Source organism: Strix uralensis, chromosome 1 (assembly GCF_047716275.1).
Source record: "Strix uralensis isolate ZFMK-TIS-50842 chromosome 1, bStrUra1, whole genome shotgun sequence".
Taxonomy (NCBI): Eukaryota; Metazoa; Chordata; class Aves; order Strigiformes; family Strigidae; genus Strix; species Strix uralensis.
The window spans coordinates 77,784,730-77,804,107 of record NC_133972.1 but is presented as its reverse complement, the minus strand read 5'-3'; the positions used below and the strand labels follow the sequence as shown (position 1 = coordinate 77,804,107).

Below are 19,378 nucleotides of genomic sequence, written 5' to 3'. Positions count from 1 at the left end.
AATTATGATTTAATTTTAAGGAAAAGCTGATATTAAAATAACAAGACCAATTCTATGTATTACATTTTAATAATCTTCCAGACCATCTCATTTATGCTGAAGTGGCTTCCCTTTTTCTCAAAGGAAATTGTGTAGAGCCTAATCATGCATAGGTTAGGTTCTTTTTCCCGAGTATGTTTTAAGTGTGAAACATGGGCTTCACAACAACTTGCTTTTGGTCTTGATTTCATCTGGGTTTTTAATGGGATGCACAATGATGTCAAAATGGCTTCTGACCTAAACAACTCATCATTCTGGTATGGCTGGAGACTGTACGTTGTGACTTAAGAGACAGTAGTTGCTGGTGGATCTCAGATATCTTCTCACTCTTCTAACAGAAGGTAACGTTTTACATACAGAAGACGTTACTGCAAAATTTCAGCCCATATTGAAAAAAACCCTGAGTCAAGACAGACATAGTAGTGTAGGGGACTGCAAAAGCAAAAGACTATCTCAGGGCATGTTTGCAGTAACCCAAAGGAACTAGATACATTCTCCAACTCTTTTTTATTTCAGACAGCCTCAGGTCTGTGGAATCATTCATAACATTCAACAATGGAAAGTTTCTACAATCTTGCATTAGTTGAATTTTCACAGGACATCTTCCAAAACTACCCATGGCAGTATGCAATATTTATATCTAATCTAACATTTACACCCCCCTTCTGCAACTGTGCAGCTTCTTCCTGGAACGGTGAAATTGCTTCAAGGTGGCTCCCACTCATGAGTGGATCTTGTGGTTAATGTGCCAGGCCCCCAGTTTAAGAGGGAGGCAGTTTGGTGCACTAGCATGTGAGCGTCTCTTTTCTCTCTAATATAATTCTCTAAGTTCAAAGAATACCAAGCACAGATGAAAATGGCCCTGACCTTTCCACTAAGCCAGCAGTGTTGTTCCATTTTTGCGCTCTAGTAAGCAGTTCTAACAGCCTGAAGCCCACCTGATTCTATGTACGTTTAGCTGTGTTTTGTTCTGTTGATAGTGTAATTTATTTCACATTGAACAAAGGGTGCTAGGGGAACTGGATGCTCTTCCACTTGAATAGCACTCTCAGGATCTGCTCCCAAGTTGTTCTTGTCTCTGCATGTTTTCTGAACACCTACGTTTCAAATTTTTCCTACCAGCCTGGCTTGTAAATAAGTGGTGATGACTGCAGCAGGTCTTGGAGAAGTCTTATGGATGTCCATAGGCAAAATTATTAAAACTATCTCTATTCTACTTTATTTGTGAAGTATCATAACTGATTTCAATGATACTACTCATCAACCGAGGTGTTTTCAGTCAGAATAACAAAGTATTTGATTCTGTACCTTCTAAAAAGGATTCCTGCTTTCAGTAATCTAGTTTCTAATTATAATGGATCTTAAAATGTGTGCATATGTGCAAATTATATCCCCATGTTAAGATACTAATTTTACAGTTTATCCTGTTTGCAGCTGATATGGTAAAACATTCCTCTGCTTTTTAAATACCATAAATGTATCTCCACACAGTCAGTAAGTACTGACTGCATGCTTCATGCAAAGCACTGGTATTTCTTTACTCATGTTGGGTAATATCATTCATCTTAAATTGTCTATCTCCTTTCATAAGTCCAACTGAGAAGTAAATATTCTGGTTGAGAAAGAGTAACCAAGTCTGACCCAAGCACCTGTGTTGATTAATGTAGTATGTAATTTTGCAGCAAGCACCTCAAAGAAGAAGGAGTGAAATTAATTTGACATGTTTAATTCCTATTTTATGCCATATTACATTGATTATTGAAAGGTTGAGTTGAAGATTCCAAATTAAAAGGTATCCTCCTCAGTAAGGAAAAGAAATGGCTAAAAATTCTTTGGTTTTTTTAAACAACAACCCCTAGAACTTGATTTATCTGAAATATAAATAAAGCCCCACTTGTTGTCAAGTGCAGACTGAAGAGTGAGCAAAAAAATGTCAGGCTTGTCCCTCGGCTTAGCGCAATTCATCCTAGTTCCACTGATTTGAATGGCTTGACACACATCTTCACTAACCAAGGATCTGGCCTTTAGAAGTGGCTGTGTGAAATGACCTCTACTTTCACAGTATTCAAGACTGACTATCCATTCATTTGAACTGGATTAAGGTCCAGTGTCTTTCTACTAGATTGCAATAGATACCAGACCTCTAGCGCATGCTGCTTCCCACCTTTCAATTGCCTCTACTTAAAGATTCAAGAAAAAAATCTTCTCTTTCTTTTCCCTTCTACTTCCATTTAGATCTTTGACTTCTGCAGTTGTTGCTAGTCCTCTGCAAAAGGACAAAAATCAGATGGTGTTTACCCAGTTGTTTCTGGTCAGAAGTTGTCTCTAGTCCTTGATGGAATGGGCTTCTGGGTGGCTACCGAGAAAAATTTGTCCCTTGCCCCCTTTCTGAAAGTTGCGCCTATGAATCTTTCCATCATTCTAGTTCAGTATTTAAAAAAGCAGTAAATGGATGGGGAGAAATTTAACCTGATCCCCTTCTGGGTGATAGAACAAAGGAAGATCTGGAAATGTCAAGATCATCACCATTTTCCCTCTGTAGGTTTTCTTTAAAGCTAAGAAGTTGTTTGCTGAAAGTCATTGTCCTACCTTCTCATGCTTCTTCAAAAAGTGTTTTAGAATTGCAATTAACCCAGCGAAAATTGCGTATTAAGGAATTTGGGAATTTCCCCTTGCCTCTGCAGGTGTTTTTAGAATGGCAAGCCTTCATTTCTCCTGGAATATGAAACACTCATATCCAACTGCTACATAGTGTTGGGAATATATCTATATTGTGTTGTTCCTCTATGCAGATATGTAAATGCTGCTATTTGAGGACACAAAACTGTTTAATTTGGTATACCTTAAGATATTTTTCTATGAGCTAACTTAACCTTATAGAAATTACCTATTTCCTCCTTTGCTATTGAAGGAAGCCTTTAAGACAATGCAGAAAAATATTTCCTCTTCTGCTCCCTGCTATATCTATGAATATTGTATTTCCTATTAATGTTGTCCCCTTATATTGAAAACGCAGGCAGATAGGGTAGGAAATAGCATTCACATAGCTCCTTACGAGAGCCTAGCTAGTGATGGCAGTGTTTCGGATTTTTGGTATAGGAAACCAAACGAACATAGTATCCTGAGGTTAGTGACACAATGGCAACTAAGTTCTGTGTATTCAAAATGACCTGTATACTGCAGGTAATGATACTGAGGCAGACCGAACAAAAAAACCTGTGCTTTTCTACATGAAATTGCTTCAGTTTTGCTGGCAGAGATTTTAAAACAAAGCCAGATGACCTTTCTTTCAATGTAATTATTTAGTTTCTGGGAAGAGAAACAATATGCTTGTATTTGGGGGTATTTCTACCTGATTGCTCTCATTTTTCTCTCAGCACAAAAAGAAGGTGAAAATGTGGGGTTTCTAAGTCTGAGCAAGTACCCCATTTCTAGTTGTGAAAAGAGAACGGATGTTGTGTGAAAGGGTTTTATTCCCTTTGTCTTCTAAGATTTTAAACATATTTTCCTTCATTTTTAAATGACACAATAAAACCTCTATAATACCTGGGGGTTTTCCTCTTTTTTCTTTTTTCTTTTTTTTTAACATGTAGAGAAATGTAAGCTCTTGATCTACTTCTCTCTCTTCCAGGGAGCGCTTGCACTGTTAGAAGCTCTCATTCCTCTAGGCCAATCTTTTTATGAGTGTCCATCACTGTAAACACCATCCACTAGAAGACTGAAAACTTCATGTTTATTGATCATCATAGCTTTGCTTATAGCTGAAGCAGTCTAGTAATTCACATTAACAAAACAAGATTAAAGCTCTGTCCTACTACCTAGCAGAACAGTTCTTGCTCTCTCAGGTAGTGCTGTAAAGGACCTATGTCTGTTGTGAATAAAACCTTGTCTAAAATTCAGGCTGCCATAAAGGAGGTAGCTAGAAGCATTTGCAGGACACCGTAATATCTGGAACTCATCCACAGAAATGCAATGAAGTATTTTAAAATACATATGAATCTTCCAAATCTTTGGAAATCTGAGCAGTTTGCTTTGAGAATACCCATAAATTAGATATCTCCCAGACCTGCAAACCACATCTGTTGCCAGAGTTTAATCCCAAATACCAAAAGTGCAGAAAGAAGCTTGCTCATAAAGTATGCAGGGCTACTCCTGTGTGCTGATAGATCATCTACTTTTGCAAAGTCCCTGACAAATCCCCAAAATTTTCAATATGCAGAATCAACTTACATCTGCATAACTGCTACAAAGGGGATTTCTGCATAGCAAAGAAGTGGTTTTCTTGGTGGTATTTTTTTATGTACACCAAGGACTTCACAGGCATCTCACTGGGTTAGACTCTGGAGGAGCTATCAGCCTTAGCTCCCTGAAAGTCAAGAGTCATGAGTTTCTTAAGTTCAGGTAAATGGTCATCCATGCACATGGTGAAGTTTTCTAAAAAACATATACATCTACACTCACAGACTGTTATCCCTTAAGCTCTCATTTCATTAGGAAATCAGGCATACACCCCCCCACACACAGGTGAACAGACATACAGATAAACATTTTGTAGATTGATTTAAGAATCAGTTTGACAAGTTTACCAAACTGTACTGGTCCCTGAAGTCCTATTTCGTCCTCTTGCACATTTACATAAGCTGCATTGGTAGCTGACTTTCAGAACTAAATGCAAGGGAATATGTGTGGTTGCTCTAATGCTTTCAACATACATGTAATTGCAAATCTCTGCTTCTCTATGTGTTAACTGGTCTTGTGGGTTTGGTAGCACTTTTGCTAACTTCTATTTGTGCAGCTGAAAATCTCTCCTCTTCCTGCACAATCAAGTTCTGACCATTAAAATCAGAACCCAACAAAAAAGGTCAGTGTTTAACAACCATCCGTTATAGAAGATGTCCACATGTTGTTTCCTATTCCCTCCCTAGATAACAAGCATGGATTTTTAGGTACTTTTTGGCTGACAGTTAAGACATGTTCATCGTATAGTTTGTGTCTGTATTCAAGTACTTTGAATCTCAGCTTGACTGCTTTTATGTGATTTCTTCTGTAAGGAAATAAGGGTTAGACTTTTCCATCAGTTTCTCAAGAATAAGCTCATTCTTCTGTTGCTGCTGGTGTATATGACTATTTATATTGTGCTGAGGTAGGACCGAGTTAGACTGTTCAACTAATGTTTAGTTCCTTGGATCCTTCCAGCAAGTAAGATGTGCAATTCCTCAACTATTCAGTAGGATAACATTATGAAATCATATATTTGTTTTACCAGCCAGCAGATAAAATTACAGCTCTCCCTGTGCTCTGGAATGTCATTGTGGTGGCCTCTTTTACAAGTTTTGTCAGCTTAAATAAAACAAATACCCTACTCATTTGCCTTAGGTTACAAAACAACAACTAGGCATTTACTGTTGTTATAGGGAACCATAATTATTATCAATTACTAAGTATGCAAACGTATTTTGTATACTCAATGGATTTAGACCTATTTTCATTCCAGTCTAATTAGAAAGCTACATGGTAATCTTCAGCCTCAGGCTTTTCCTACCCATTCTTGAGTGACTGCTTAACTTATCCCTTCAAAATAAACAAGGAGCTGCCACATCCACAGCAAATCTCCAAAAGGAGGCCCCATACACAGTGACACAGCATTAAGAGATTACTTTTTTTTTTTAGCAATTCCCTTCTATTTTGCTTTGAAAAATTGTCTACTACTAGCTTCAATGGGAAGATTTAACTCTGAAATTCAATTTCAGTATTTCTAGACCAAGTTAGTATTTTCTTTCATACATGCTAGGAAAGGAAGAAAACAAATTTGAAGCAAAGACTAGTTAATTGACTATCAAGCAAAAAAGATAAATTCTGGGAGTATAAAGTACTGAAGCAGCTATCTGAACGAGGTTATAGGCTCTCCTTTCTCATATGCCTTCCAGAGCATGTTAAATAAACATATGTTGGGGTTAGCTTAGGGATATCACACCCTGACTGTGAGCAAAAAATTATATTAGGTGATCCCATAAGGTCTCTTTCAGCCCTAGTTTTCTAAGATTAAATTCAAATTAGACAGGAGCCTGAGCTGTGTGGGTCACTGAACTTAATCTATTACTGCTAGAAATCAGGGTGCCCACCCTGAAAGATAAGAGCAGACCCTCCATTTGAGAACTGTGCTGCTGTAGGAGGAAGTAGACATGGAGATGAAAGGTTGCTGGCAGTACATCTCCAGGATGGAGGCAGGGAGCAACGCCGATCACAATGGGTCACTCTCCTGGCTTCTGGGACTGGCAAGGTATTAGAGGGAGAGTTCAAAGGGAGTCTGCACACTCTTCCTTCAGGAAGACAAAGAACTGGCTGAAAGAAGAGGGTTTCTAAGTTTTGGGTCTCTTACTCCCTGCTGGGACTTGGTGAGCGTCTTTGATGTTAAATGAATATTTGCTGGAAGGTAGCTTGATGCTGAGCTTCCACATCCCAGCTGAGCATCCAACTTGCTGGGTTATTGATCTACCCTCTCACTTCCTGTGTTGTCTCTGTCCCAGTTTAGGTGAGGGAACAGAGTAAAATAAGTCCATCTAGTGAGACAGTGGGAGGACCACTCCACGGTAACGTGTAACATAGTGGCTAAGGCAGCCTCCTAGGAGTTTGAGAACCCATTGTCAAGTGCCTGTTTCACATCAGGTTTGAACTCTCGCTTCTGGTGTTCCAGAAATAAGATTCAGCCATTGGGCGTCTTTCTAAGAGAGAGGCATAGTCCTCGTAGCCTCTTCCTGGGCATGGGTTTCGGTTGGGTGTCATAAACAAGCCTGCTGTAGGACCAGTATTTAACATGTATTAGGTACAAAACAGTTTGGAGCTGAATGAAAGAGAAAATGAGAGTCAGTGTCTGCAGGCTGAGGTCTGAGTTCTCAGGGTGAAAACCACAGGCTTTGTGCAGAACATGTCAATTGGGCACCTAAACCATCCACACAAATCTCATCCCATCAAACTGTGGTGTTTGTTTACGTTTATAATTATGGTTATATTTATATTTTAGAGGGAAACGAAAACAAGCCTCTTTACCAGAAGAGAATAGTTCATTGCACAAAGAATATTTCTGTCAGGAAGAAGGGACCCCATATGATAGAGATGGTCACACCACCTGATGTGCAGCCAGGAGGTGTTTGATACCACAGCAATGATGCCTCCATGAGAATTCGGGTAGTTTAGAACAGAAGTTTCAAGCTTCAGCAAAGGGCAGGTAAGCATATATATCCTCATGTTCGCTGTTGTGTGTGTGACAGCACAGGTATTTTAGCCACAGGATGGATATGCTTTTTGATTATGGGAGAAGCCAGAGCTGCTTGTGTCCATTTACAAGGTTAGGTAGCCTGACTCTGGCAAACAATCTGGCTCTATTTCTCTGCATCATGTTAATATTTCTACTCTGGGATATACAGTGACTTTAGGACCTCAGAAAGAGCTTGTTTGTGCAAATTACCAAGCAAATCAATGGTATGTGCATTCCAAGGGCTCATAACTCAGGCAGAAAGAAAAAAAAAATCATCAAATTGCTCAAAGGAACTTGTTTAGGGTGGCAATTTCCTTGCCATATTTCAGCTCTCTGTCTCCAGCTATTCAAGCTGTCTAAAATAAATCACTGTCTTTTTTTTTGCCTTTTTTTTCCCCTGAACAATGGGGGAAATGTGATCAGTTTGTTTGTGCTAACTCTTTTTTTTGTTTTTAATTCTCCTTTTCCATAAAACCAAACAAAACCTGTGACTGTTTCCGTTGACAACTCCACCCTAAGACCTAAACATGCAAAAACTTTCAGTGGGCTTAAAGTAGTGTTTTAACCAGGAGAAGTCAAAATAGCTTAGCTGTTTTACCCACCACTGGAATGTAACACAAGCTATGTACACAGACCAGGCCTCACTTATTAAAAAACATCAATAAGAAGACCCATTTCCCTCTTTAGAAGCTACGGATTTCATCCTACGTCAGAAAGATGCTGAGTCCAGACTCCTGTTAGGTGGCCTCATCCCAGACAGTGGTGAGCCCGTATAAAATCACAACCACTTGTGGGGTTTTTTTTGCCAAAGCTGAATATATTTCCCTTTGAAGTACTGGTGGTGAGGAGCATGTTTTTTTATGCATGGTGTTAACCCCAGTTCAAAATTTTAAGTCCTTTTTCATACTAAAATAAGAAATTGTGTCCATGAGAGCTTGAGACTGGCTTTTTAACTACAGGCTGCAACTCTTTTTTTCTCAAATGAAATAAATGCTCTGCTTGGGAGCAGGAGACCAAAAGGATGTTTCTAAGCTAAAAGGCAGGCAGAATAAGCTTGGCTTGTCACCAAGTTGCACTGAATTTGACAAATGAAATTTCATTAGAAGTGCAGGGGCGGTTTTGAAACTGCCAGTAAATAACTGTTTCCCCAGAGTCTCACACTTTTTCCAGAGTCTATTTACTCTTCGGACTCCATTCTGCCAGGGACGATATTTTAAAAGCAAAAACCAGAACTAAGCGTCAAGAGTTAGAAGTTAGTAGATAATAAAGGTCAAACATATTTTTTTCCAGGAGCTACTGGAATTTATGCCATTATTTTATCTTTTCTTCCTCCCTTGTGCTTTCTCTCACAGTTTTTACCACTAATGGGTCCAAGCCAAGGCCATGAATCTAAACAAATTCAGGGGTGGTTCCAGAGCTAAATTGTGTAGCTAACCATTTTCTCTCCAACGACCTGAAGCAAACCCCTGTGCCCATCACCCTGTGCTCTGAAATGCTTGGAGCTGTTTCAGACCTGGATCTGAACTTCATGGGTGATGACTCTCTCTAGTCATCATGCTTCAGTAATTCAAAATATAAATTAAATGCACATCATCATTCATCCCACCAAACCACATATGTGTATGAAGTACTTTTGGTCTCTCATGGCATTACAAAACCATGAAGTATCTCTTCTCCTGCTTGTTACTGAGCAAAGAAAAAGGGTTCTTTGTTTTGTTTCTTGCTGCTTCTGTAAGGAAGGTTTTCTACCCTTTCTGGCTCGGGGATGTAGAACACTTCCATTTCCAAACAGGAGGCTCTATCATGGCAGTTTGTGTTTTCTGTAAGGATTAGCTGTTGAAGTTATTCTTCTGTATCACCCCTTGCTGCTCCTCAGCTGGAATGTGCGCTGGAGTAGCCCTGACAATTCAGCTTCTTTTGCTCTGAAGCCAAGGCAGGAGGTCCAGTGATGGTCCAAAGTATGGGACCATAGCTTTCCTGCACAGATGCTAGCACTTGTGACTGACTGAGACTGGCTCGATGGACGACCCAAGCTCTTTTCATACGAGGCTTCCCCCTCATGACACAGTCTGTATCTCTTCTTTCAAACGGCACTCTGAAGGACACCTGCTTCTGAAAACACATATATCTATATCTGTGTCTCTTTGGTTTTAGACACAATGTTGATCATGTGTAGAAATGTTTTGCAAGTGAGCTCTTTCCTTCCCTGCACTCATTTTCTGTTTTCTAGAACATTAATTAGAACTTCAAAAAAAATCACTGATAACCCAGTTGTCTTGCCACTGCTCTTAGTAGAAGATAATCCTAGATGACCTTCCACAAATCCCTTTTAATTAGCCTCTTTCCCAGAGTGTGCCATGCCAGCAGATGATTAATACATTAATCTTACTGTATTTGCACCTGATTCTTTATTCTTTCTTTACAGATGGAGTTTTATTTTGAGGTCCCATGAAGTTTTAGGTCACGATCATCTACTGTAAAATCTATTCTCACCCTTAGAGAGTCTAGTCACATTTTGGGGAGGATGGAGTGGATTATCTAAAATAAAATCTTGCAGATGATATTGCACAAAACACCACATACAATTGCACACAGCAACAATGCTGCCAGCAGTCCCGCTGCTGGCAAAGAACAAAAATTGTCTCTCATGAAATCTGAATTTACAAGTTGATTGTAATGGTATTGAACAACCTAACAAATGCCATGCCATTGTACAAGCTCACACAGGAGGCAGTGCTAACACATTTGTTAATGGTACTAAATTGTGTAGATTGTGACATCGGATATACTTTTTGGTCTTGAGAAATAAGAATTTATTTATGCTGCTTTTTATTGAGGAATGATAGAAAATGGTTCACATGAGAAAAAATTCCCATTAAGGCACTTGATATTCACCATTGTACTGGATAGAAAGTAACTCTGTGAAAGAAAAATCAGGGGGATTTAGTTGAGCTAACTAGATTTGCTGGAAAATATGTCCTGCATATCACCTGCTGCAAATTTGATCTGAATTTGGGTCATCAGTCAGATATTAGACTGAAATGTAACATAACATTAGGGAGGCTCAGCAGAACATTGAGCTTTGTATTTAAAATAGTACAATCTATGTCAGGCATTAACTACATCAGCTGCTATATACGGCACTATGGAAAGCCTTTTGCAGCTGGACTCAGTGACTCTCTGAAAATATTTTCCCTGAAACTTTCTGCTGGGGGAAAAAAGGTAAAGAAATAGGTAAGTACACTTTTGCCATCTCTGGGCTTTATGAAGGTATCACTTCATGGATGGTCATGGGGAGTGTGAGGAGGGCATGGTTCAGGGTAGCGATTGGTCATGTGAACCATGGGGAGTCTGGAAGGAGGATCTATCAATCTCCTTCAGTCGAATTTATCTGTCCCAGTGGTAATCTGGTCACCAGCAGGTATTTGATGGCTTTATGGTAGGCGTGGGTTAGAAGCCACTGGAAGGCCTATAAATTTTCAGACTTGAAGCATGAGCTGACATGTAACTGACAGAGGTTAGGGACAAGCTTCTCCTTTGGGGAAACTGCTGGGTTATTTCTCTCTTAGCAAGGCGGCTGGTTTTACATCAAAATCAGCACATGGATTAGATGGACAATTAGTTGTCTCAAACACGGTGGTTCCTGTGTACTCCGGCCATCAGGCTGGGTAGGGAAGCTCTGTCAGATGGTGAAAGCACACTATAAAGAGATCTGCCAATAACTTCTTACAATAGCTGTATATATACCATACAGTTAAATGCTGAGAATCAGGTCCTGCAAGACCCTATCAGTGCTGTGGTTTGCTGAAGTTCCTCGTAAATGGAAAGTATGCCACACCTTGCAGAATGGGAACCTGGGGTACCTGCCATTTGAGTGTAGCAAAGGGGAAAAGCCAGAAACAGGGAAATCTGATGGCAAACAAATCTGAGAGACTTTCAGCAGTGGTATTTTGCACCATTCCCCACTACGTTCTGGGAGCCAGTAAAGATTTCTGAAGATATTTGCTTGATAGAACACCCAGTGCCTGTTTTAATTAGCTTGGTCTCATTTTTAATAGGTACCAGCTGAAAATTTTCAGTGGGATCTCACATGCATTTCAGTATTAATGCAGAAAGATCGGCCCGACAGAGTTTGAGCTTGCATCCTCATTATTGCCGGCGTAGTTCCATGGGTCTGGTCTGATGCAGCACAGAGGGAGCGGCAGGACCCAGCCAAATTAAACTTTGCAGGTTGGGGCTATCTTTTGAGTTTCACTTAAAAGACGTCAAAACTTATAAAGGCTGTTTAGGTTCCTTTTCACTCATCTCTGTTCAAGGCTGCTGAGGTCTTCTGTTGAAAGCAAGTAATGATTGCCTGTGGTGGATAGCTTTTCTGTTAAGAGATTAGTTAAAGCATGTCAGCAATCTTTGACTGATAGCAGACAAACCAAACTCCTCTCATGTTGCCTCACACAGAGCCTTTAAGTCTTGCTGACATGCCTGGAGTTGAAAAAGCCAACTATGAGCTGTGATAATAGCTTGTAAACACAGAGTATGGCCACACCTTACAGTGTCTACAGCCTAAGGGAACAGATCTGCTAACCTATATCTGCCCTTAAATGCTAGGAAACAAATCATTGGTAATAAAATACAATGGCTGTTCTCCATCTGCAATCAATTTCTGTTTAACTAATGAAGTTAAGTAGAAAATAGCCACAGACATCTCTTGTTATGTTCTTGAATAAACAATGGCTGTAGCTCAGACGCTTTGTTAACAAGGAGAGAAGCAGCCATCAGTTACTTTTCCAGGTGTCAATAGCAGCTAGGGTTTGTATAGCTGTGGTTAGACAGGAATGGCCCATGTTGCTGCTGTTGTCCTTTGCTTGTGTGATGGAGGAGAGCATGCCTCTTTGCTGCATGGCCTGGACAAGTATGGTGTGCTCATAACAGCAAGGCAAGCTCAGCAACCCTGTGAAAAGAGTAAGTCTTTCTGCTAGTTGCAAATGGTCTTGGGCTCCACCATAAAACAAGTCAACTAGGGTCTGGGAGAAGTTCTGGGTGTCTGGGGGAAAATTACGGAGCTGGGTCTGTCTCTAAGCTCTCAAGCAGAAAGCCTGAGACAAGCTGCCTTACATGTTTCCTATCTCCCATTGAGCAGGCTTGGGGTGCAGCTGCTGGTAGCATTGCAGTCCCCTCAAGCAGGCCAGCTGTATACAGTCAAGACGTTTCCTCAGGCTTAACAGCAGAGAGAGGTTCAAGATGTAATGTTGGATTTGGGGTCCAGTGCAACAGTTGTCAAAAGCTGAAGGTGAAGATATGGTTTTGATGTGATTCACCAAAAGCCATACATAGATAATGCCTCTCAACTTTTCTAGGCTTAAGGTTATTTACCTTTTAAGTTAGTTTTTTGTGCCATCTATAAATTACAGCTCTTTTATGTGTTATGTATGCGCACAGGGCTTGGCTGTTCTCTTACAATAAAATGCCATGCCAAATAAATAATCATGAGCATAAGGAAATGTCATGAATGAGAGAAGGGAGAAAAAGAATAAATCTCCTTAAAAACATTCTGGGAAATGAACAGGCTTTATGAGCAAAGACAGTATAATTTGTAGGCAGACTGGTGAATCTATGTTCTTTAATGGCATTCTAAGGCTGCTGATAAGAAATACATGTATTCATGGAACTTAAATAGGTGCTAGATCCTCTTGCTTTAGGATTAAAGTAAATAAAGCTTTAAGGTGTTTTCAGAGATCCCCTTCACTTCTAGCCTGCTCTCTGTTAGTTTAAAAAAACAAAACAGAAGAATTCCTAGAGGAAAATATTTATGTTCATTTGGGGCAACCCAAAGTCTTTCATTTGTTTTCATTTTGAAAGTCAAATGTTTACCCTGAGTCTGAGCCTAGCCTGCAGGTGTTGTGGCTGGCCCTGTTAACCTGCATGGGCCTGCTCACACGCAGGCGGCTTTCAGGGTGGCCTACCTCACTGCACTCAGCTTAGCTTCTTTCTTTGCTGGGCGTGTTATAGATCTTCTTGTGAAAAATCTGAGTATTTCTGGCTTGGATTAGGTTAGAGAAACTGTGTAAGGAAGGGGGTTTGTCTTGTTCTGGCTTTCCCTTTGTGCAATTCAGCGGTAATAGCTTCAGCCAGATCAAAATCGAGAAAAGCAAAAGGGTTTTCTCCCTGACTTCCCTCCGGTGTCTGACTGCTTCTGACTATGAAAACAGTTCTGAGAATTAAATGTTAGCACTGATCCATTCCAGCCCTTTTGTATGTATCTGTATTTAGTTTGCTGTTCTAGATCCCCGGTTCTCCAATGGAATAGTAATGGTAATCATACCATAGGGGTTTATGTAAAATGGGCATCCCAAAAATGCTATATATTACTACAAAGAGTGTTTACTTTGGCTGCTTCTTATGTGAATCCTAGTGATCCACATACACACTGTGGTAACCCTACGCAACAGTGAAACATGACTAGAGGCTGTCTTTAGTTGGGCAAGGTAATATTAAACAGTTGTACGAAGAGTCACCAAAGCTGGAACAGCCCAGCCCTTAAATACCAGGTTACTTGACACCTGATGAACATGTCAGCTAGGTCCCTGGGTTCTCCATTCTGCACTCACCTTGTAACTTGGTTATACTTTCTCCATTTGGTCAAGGATGCATTAATCCATAATTCAAACTTCAGCTAAATCTCTGTATCTCTGGTTCTCATTACTCCAGTAGGCTAGAGCTTGAGATGTGCCTCACTTGCACTTTGTCATACTTGGAAAGGAGAGAGGACTAAACTGGCTTTAAACCTGGCTGCAGTCTAGGAGGTACTGGGTTGAATGCAGACATAAAACAGGGTGGGCTTAGGCTTTTTTCCTCACTTTGTTTTGTCTGCCTGCATCTCCTGAGGACCACTCTATTGCGTGAGGATTGTCAGGGGCTGGACTCCCACTTATGAATTGTCCCTGAGGCCTTACTGCTTCATTGAAGAACAGCAAATGCAGAAGCTGTTCCCAAGACCAGGCGTCCTTGAAGGATTTCGTTAGTTAAACCAAGGCCAATGTGTGTTGAACAACTTGCACAGCAGACGGGAAACAAATGGAAAGCATACAAAACCCTCTATCCACATTACAAGTTTGTATATTTTTCTGCCTCTACTTCTAATCCAGCCTGAAGCTCTCTTTTTCTCCTTTTTTTTTTTTTTTTTTTGTTATTAAAAAATATATCCAAGCACTTGGTATTTTTCTTCAAGATCCATTATGAGGTACCCTGTTTTTCTTGCTGCTTCACTGGACACTAAACCCAAATTTCTCCATGGTAATTTTTAATGACCTAAAACTCTGTGCACAAAATATCTGTAATTGGGTATATTTCAGGCAGTTGCTACTTCAGGCCTTCATCTTCCCATATTTCAGTGGAGATGAAAATAAACCATCTATGTCAACTGGAGGTAGAGGTTAGAGATGGAAAACTATGGCCCACATGAATGAAAGAAGTATTCCTGTAGTGAGATGTAATCCCCAAAATCCAGTCTGGGAGAACCGTTGCTCTGCTGAGGCCACTTTTAAAACCTATAAGGCAACGTGCTTTCCCTGTAAACTAAGGAATTGGGTATAAATACATTTTACTGCACCTTTAAAGTACAAAACAGAACAGATGGTTGAAAGATACTGTGATCTCTTGTCCGCTCTCACCCTATTTACATGGACTTCTTCCAGCCCTCCCAGTCTTTATTTGTGGGTTTTAATACAGTTATTAATCTCAGCTTCCCTCCCTTCTTGGCAAGGGGCCTCTCCCCTTGCCAGTCTTTGGTCAGACAATACTACTGAAGCCTGATTCAGAACCTGCTGATGACACCAAACCTGGGATTAGCTATTGTTTGGAAACCGTGACAATTAGGCAGGGTGTATATGTTCAGCTGGAAGCCAACAATCTTGTGCAGAAGGTCAGGAGGTGGGGATGATTTGCTGGACAAGTGTCACAGAGCAGCTCAGTTGACTGTGGTGCAAAGCATTAGGGGATGTGCACTGAAAATCCCTGATGACACATTGGGAGAGGACATCCTCAGGAAGGGCGTGTTGTGCTGCAGCTGCCTGCACAGACCAGGTGAGTCGGCTTTGCTGCCTGAACTGAAGAAGCAGATAAAGGACTGAGAAAAAAATATATAGCTTTCTCTAAACAAAAAATGACTGAATGCTGGGATTCTTGCAAAATCTGGGAGCTGGCAGGGCACTGTAGAAACCAGCACGTATTCTTAGTCTTGTGCTCCAGAAAATGCATCGTGAGCTGGAGGTGCTGGACAGTGGAAGGCTCATAAGGATAAAATATTAATGCTGTGTGCTTTAAGGTGCTGCATGTCAAGAGGGAGGTACTTGATTCAAATATAACTTGCTTGGGGGTAATCTGAGCCTGCAGACTTGTTTCAGCTTGTTACTAACCGCTATGCCTTGTTTCTGCCATTACCATGCAAGCACTAAGGCGTGTTGGCAGAGCTTAGTCGGGTTGTTTGTTTGGTGCTAGTGTTAGGTGCAAATTATATTTCTTAGGGCAGGAAGGCTGAAGTTTATCCTGCCTAGCTGAGATGCTGAGAACTAGGTACCTCCAGGGCTTATTCAGTCTTAATACTAGTTTCTACTGACTGTGGAGAGAACAACCTGGGCTAGTTGGCTTTGTTATGTGAGGTAGATGCTAATGCCCCAGATCCTTGGGTGCAGGGCTGGCTGGAGAAATAAAACGCTGCAGTGCTAGCAAGATATCCAAGGACCAACTCTTCCTTCTGTAAATCGCAAATATGGAGTTAATTGATATAGTGGGAGGGGATGGTTGCAGGGGCATACACTGAGGCAAATGTGATTGCCTCCTTTCCATTGACGAATTGAGGATGGAGTGATCCTGTTCCTCTCTTTGATGGGCTGCAAGACAGAGTTGCCTCCTCTCTTCTAGCTGGGCACTTTGGCCCAAGTGCAGAGTGGTGGTTTTGGTCAGTTCCTGAGAGTAAGAAAAAAGCTCTTTCTGAATCCTGCTGTCTCTTCCCAGGCACACTCCCAATGGAAGCAAGCCTAAGTTTCTTACTTGACCTCAATTTATACTTTCCTAGAGAGAAATGAGGAGGGTCTACAACTGAGAGTTCTGACTGAAAGAAAGCAAAGTCTGACACAAGCATCTATCTACCTCCTTTAGTAACAGGAGAGAAGGGAAAGTTTCTGCTTAGTAGAAGAAAGAAAGTGAGCACAGCTAAAACCTTGCTAAATGTAGGGAGTCACTTGCTACCCTTCAGCGCCTGCTTACTGCCTGTGATTTGGCAATGCTCCATTCTGCCCACACAATTTCTTCAGTGTGACTGGGCTTTGCAAAAACCTCCTTAATCCAACACAGAAAGGTTTTATGTAATTGCATCCAGCACAGTCCTATTTCACTTGATTTAAATGAGAAAGTTAAATCTCAGTCTAGACGGAGTGCTCTCTAGCTCCTGTGAATCTTGCACCCGGCGAGATGTATCATCTATGAGTATGTTTCTCATTTTCCAGACAAGCCCAGGGGATCTGCACCCCCCTCCATAAAATTTCTGTCTGTGCTAAATTGCCTTTTACTCCTGATTTATACCTCAGTAAAACACATCGTGAGAAGGAGAAAATGTTTAATTGTATAACTGACATGACTTACAAAGGGCACATTTTTGGTGGTTATTTATGCACTTATCTTCTTTAAAACGGGTATAAAGACTCATGACTTTCATTTACAGTGGGAACAGTAGAAGGTGAGGAAAATAAATGCAGTGAAGGATAAGGAGTGAACTTTAGTATGGCTTCTGGAAAAGTATCTCTGTTAAAAGAATCACTGAAAAATATGAAGAGACGCAGGTTGGATTTGGGATCTTAAGGGGTTCCAAGAAAAACTTTGAGATTCCTCCTGTCCCCTATCAAACCAAGCCAGAAAACAATGTTACATTGGGGCTGTTTGATCTTGGAAGTTGGAAAACATTTCTGTTATCAAAGCAGTAACAAGTGAAGAAATATTTTATGTTGCTTATGACATCATTGATTCTGAGTTCTTGTTTGATTTCTTTCACCCAGACCCCTCCAAAATTACACTGTGGGTTTGGGGTTTTTTTAAACAGTTTTCTCAAGGGTGAATATGGTGCTGGAGACAAAGAGGCAGGTATGCAAGCCTGTGTTCAGGTTTCTGCTTCAAAGTTTCTACTGGCTACCCTGTCCTACTGATGACAGGAACCCTGGCAGCACCTTAAATAAGTGTTCAAGTGGCACATGCAAGATAAGAAGACTCCAGGATAATTAGAAATGGGTTCATTACTGGGAGGCCAGCATGATTCACTTAATTATATCATAAATGTTCTCCCTTATCTTTTCTATCGCCTGTGTAAGGATGTAGCCTCTAAGACTGTTCTTTGGGGGTGAAAGCTGAGGAGCAAAGTTAAGCTTGTTGTTCAGCTCCAATTTGGACTCATTACTGATAAAATGTTTATTATGGCATGGAGTTAGTGTTGACATGTGCTTTGTTCTGCATGACGTTACTCTTGCCTCAAGGGCCATCTAGACTTCAAACGCTGGAGAGTAGGTGCATGGTAATGCATGGACATGCCTATATATTCACATATTAGTCAGGCTGATAGAGAGAAATACTTTATCAGTATGTAGCTCAGCAGCATTCTTATATCCTTGCCTTCCACTGTCTCGGCCCTGAGCCTGCTTGCCCTACCTGTGGTGTTGCCTTCTGCATGGGAAGTCGGCCATTATGGTTCTGCAGACCAGCAAATGGGGAGTGTGAAGTCAGGAACTTGTTGTGATGGTTTAGCCCCTGCCGGGGTCTGAGACCACGCGGCCGCTGCCCCTCCCCCACAAAGGGAGTGAAATACAAAGCCCCGAGACTGAGATAAGGAAAGGTTTAATACAACAGAGCAACAGCAACACAACAAACAATAACAGTGATAACAATGAACAGAACAGAGCAAAGTATATACCGATACAGCAGTGAGAGAACCGGCTGCGCCAACCCACGCAATCACCGATTCTTCCCGAGCTTGCGCCAGGATGTGATGTCAGCACGGTATATGAATAACCCGGCTAGAGCTTCCCCCTGCTGGGGAAACTTAACCCTATCCTGGCTAAACCAGGACACTTGTGAAGCTTTCAGAATGGTGGGGTACAAAGCCTCCTAAAATGATTTTAACTGTCCATAGGAGATGCTGAATTTTTCCTGGTAACATCTAGAAATTTCCCTTAAATATGAGAAGTGATCAGCTCAATCTTCAAAAGCTCTCTTCTAATGGAGAGATGGACAAAGTGGCTCACATCATCGTATTTAGATACTGTACCCCAATGGGCTGTACCAATCCCCTGACATATTGTTTACTAGAGACAAGTCTTCCCCTTCTTCACCAGAGAAGACCCTCCTGGCAATATATTCAGAAAAGATGCATTTACTACCAAGGCTTGTAGCATTATCCCTTCCCAGGCTACCAGCTCTCACTAGCTTTGGCACTAAGACTGGTTGCAACCAAGCCTAACGAGGAGCGCTCTGCCTGACTTCTGAACATCGTGGGTGTTGGTCAGCCTCTGAGAAAGAGAGTATTTTCTTGCTGAACTGAAAAGAAAGGCAGTTGCACTTCTATTAAAACAGCTTTTGACTTTGTAGAAAGTAGACTTACCATTATCCAGTGTTTTTGGCTTCCACCTACAGTATGTTAATCGAAGGAACACAGGAGCTTTGTGCATCAGTGATGGTTATCTCCATACGAAATCCAACATTGTGGTTACACTGGCTGGTTTTTTGCCTTTCCCAATTGTAGGACTTCTTTTCACTTGCAGGATTTCCTTGTTCCAAATATTTCTTCACAGACCCAAGTTATTTTTTTTTCCCTCCTCTGAAAGAAAAGGTGAATGAAATGGAGATGATCAAAGGAGGAAAATATCTTTCCATTTACCTACTGTCCTGCCAATTCAAACAGTTCTGCACTGCACAGGGTTTCCCTGTGTGCCTCTCCTGATGATGGACAAGACTGACTTCAGGGAAAAACTCGGATTCTCTCTAAAATATGATTAAATAACTTTGCCACTGTCAATGATATGTGTTTTTAATCAGCGGCATGACCTT

The 19,378-nt window shown here is 40.9% G+C and overlaps 1 protein-coding gene across 1 annotated transcript in view; it reads right to left on the bottom strand.

The window, feature by feature from the left end:
• The window catches only part of NEDD9 (neural precursor cell expressed, developmentally down-regulated 9), a 77,906-nt gene extending 58,801 nt beyond the window's left edge, over nt 1–19,105 (bottom strand). Inside the window, exon 1 of the mRNA XM_074871957.1 lies at nt 18,933–19,105. Coding sequence (XP_074728058.1) covers nt 18,933–18,935 — 3 coding nt within the window. The 5' untranslated portion in view covers nt 18,936–19,105. The remainder of the gene's footprint in view (nt 1–18,932) is intronic.
• Nucleotides 19,106–19,378: the final 273 nt, after the last annotated feature.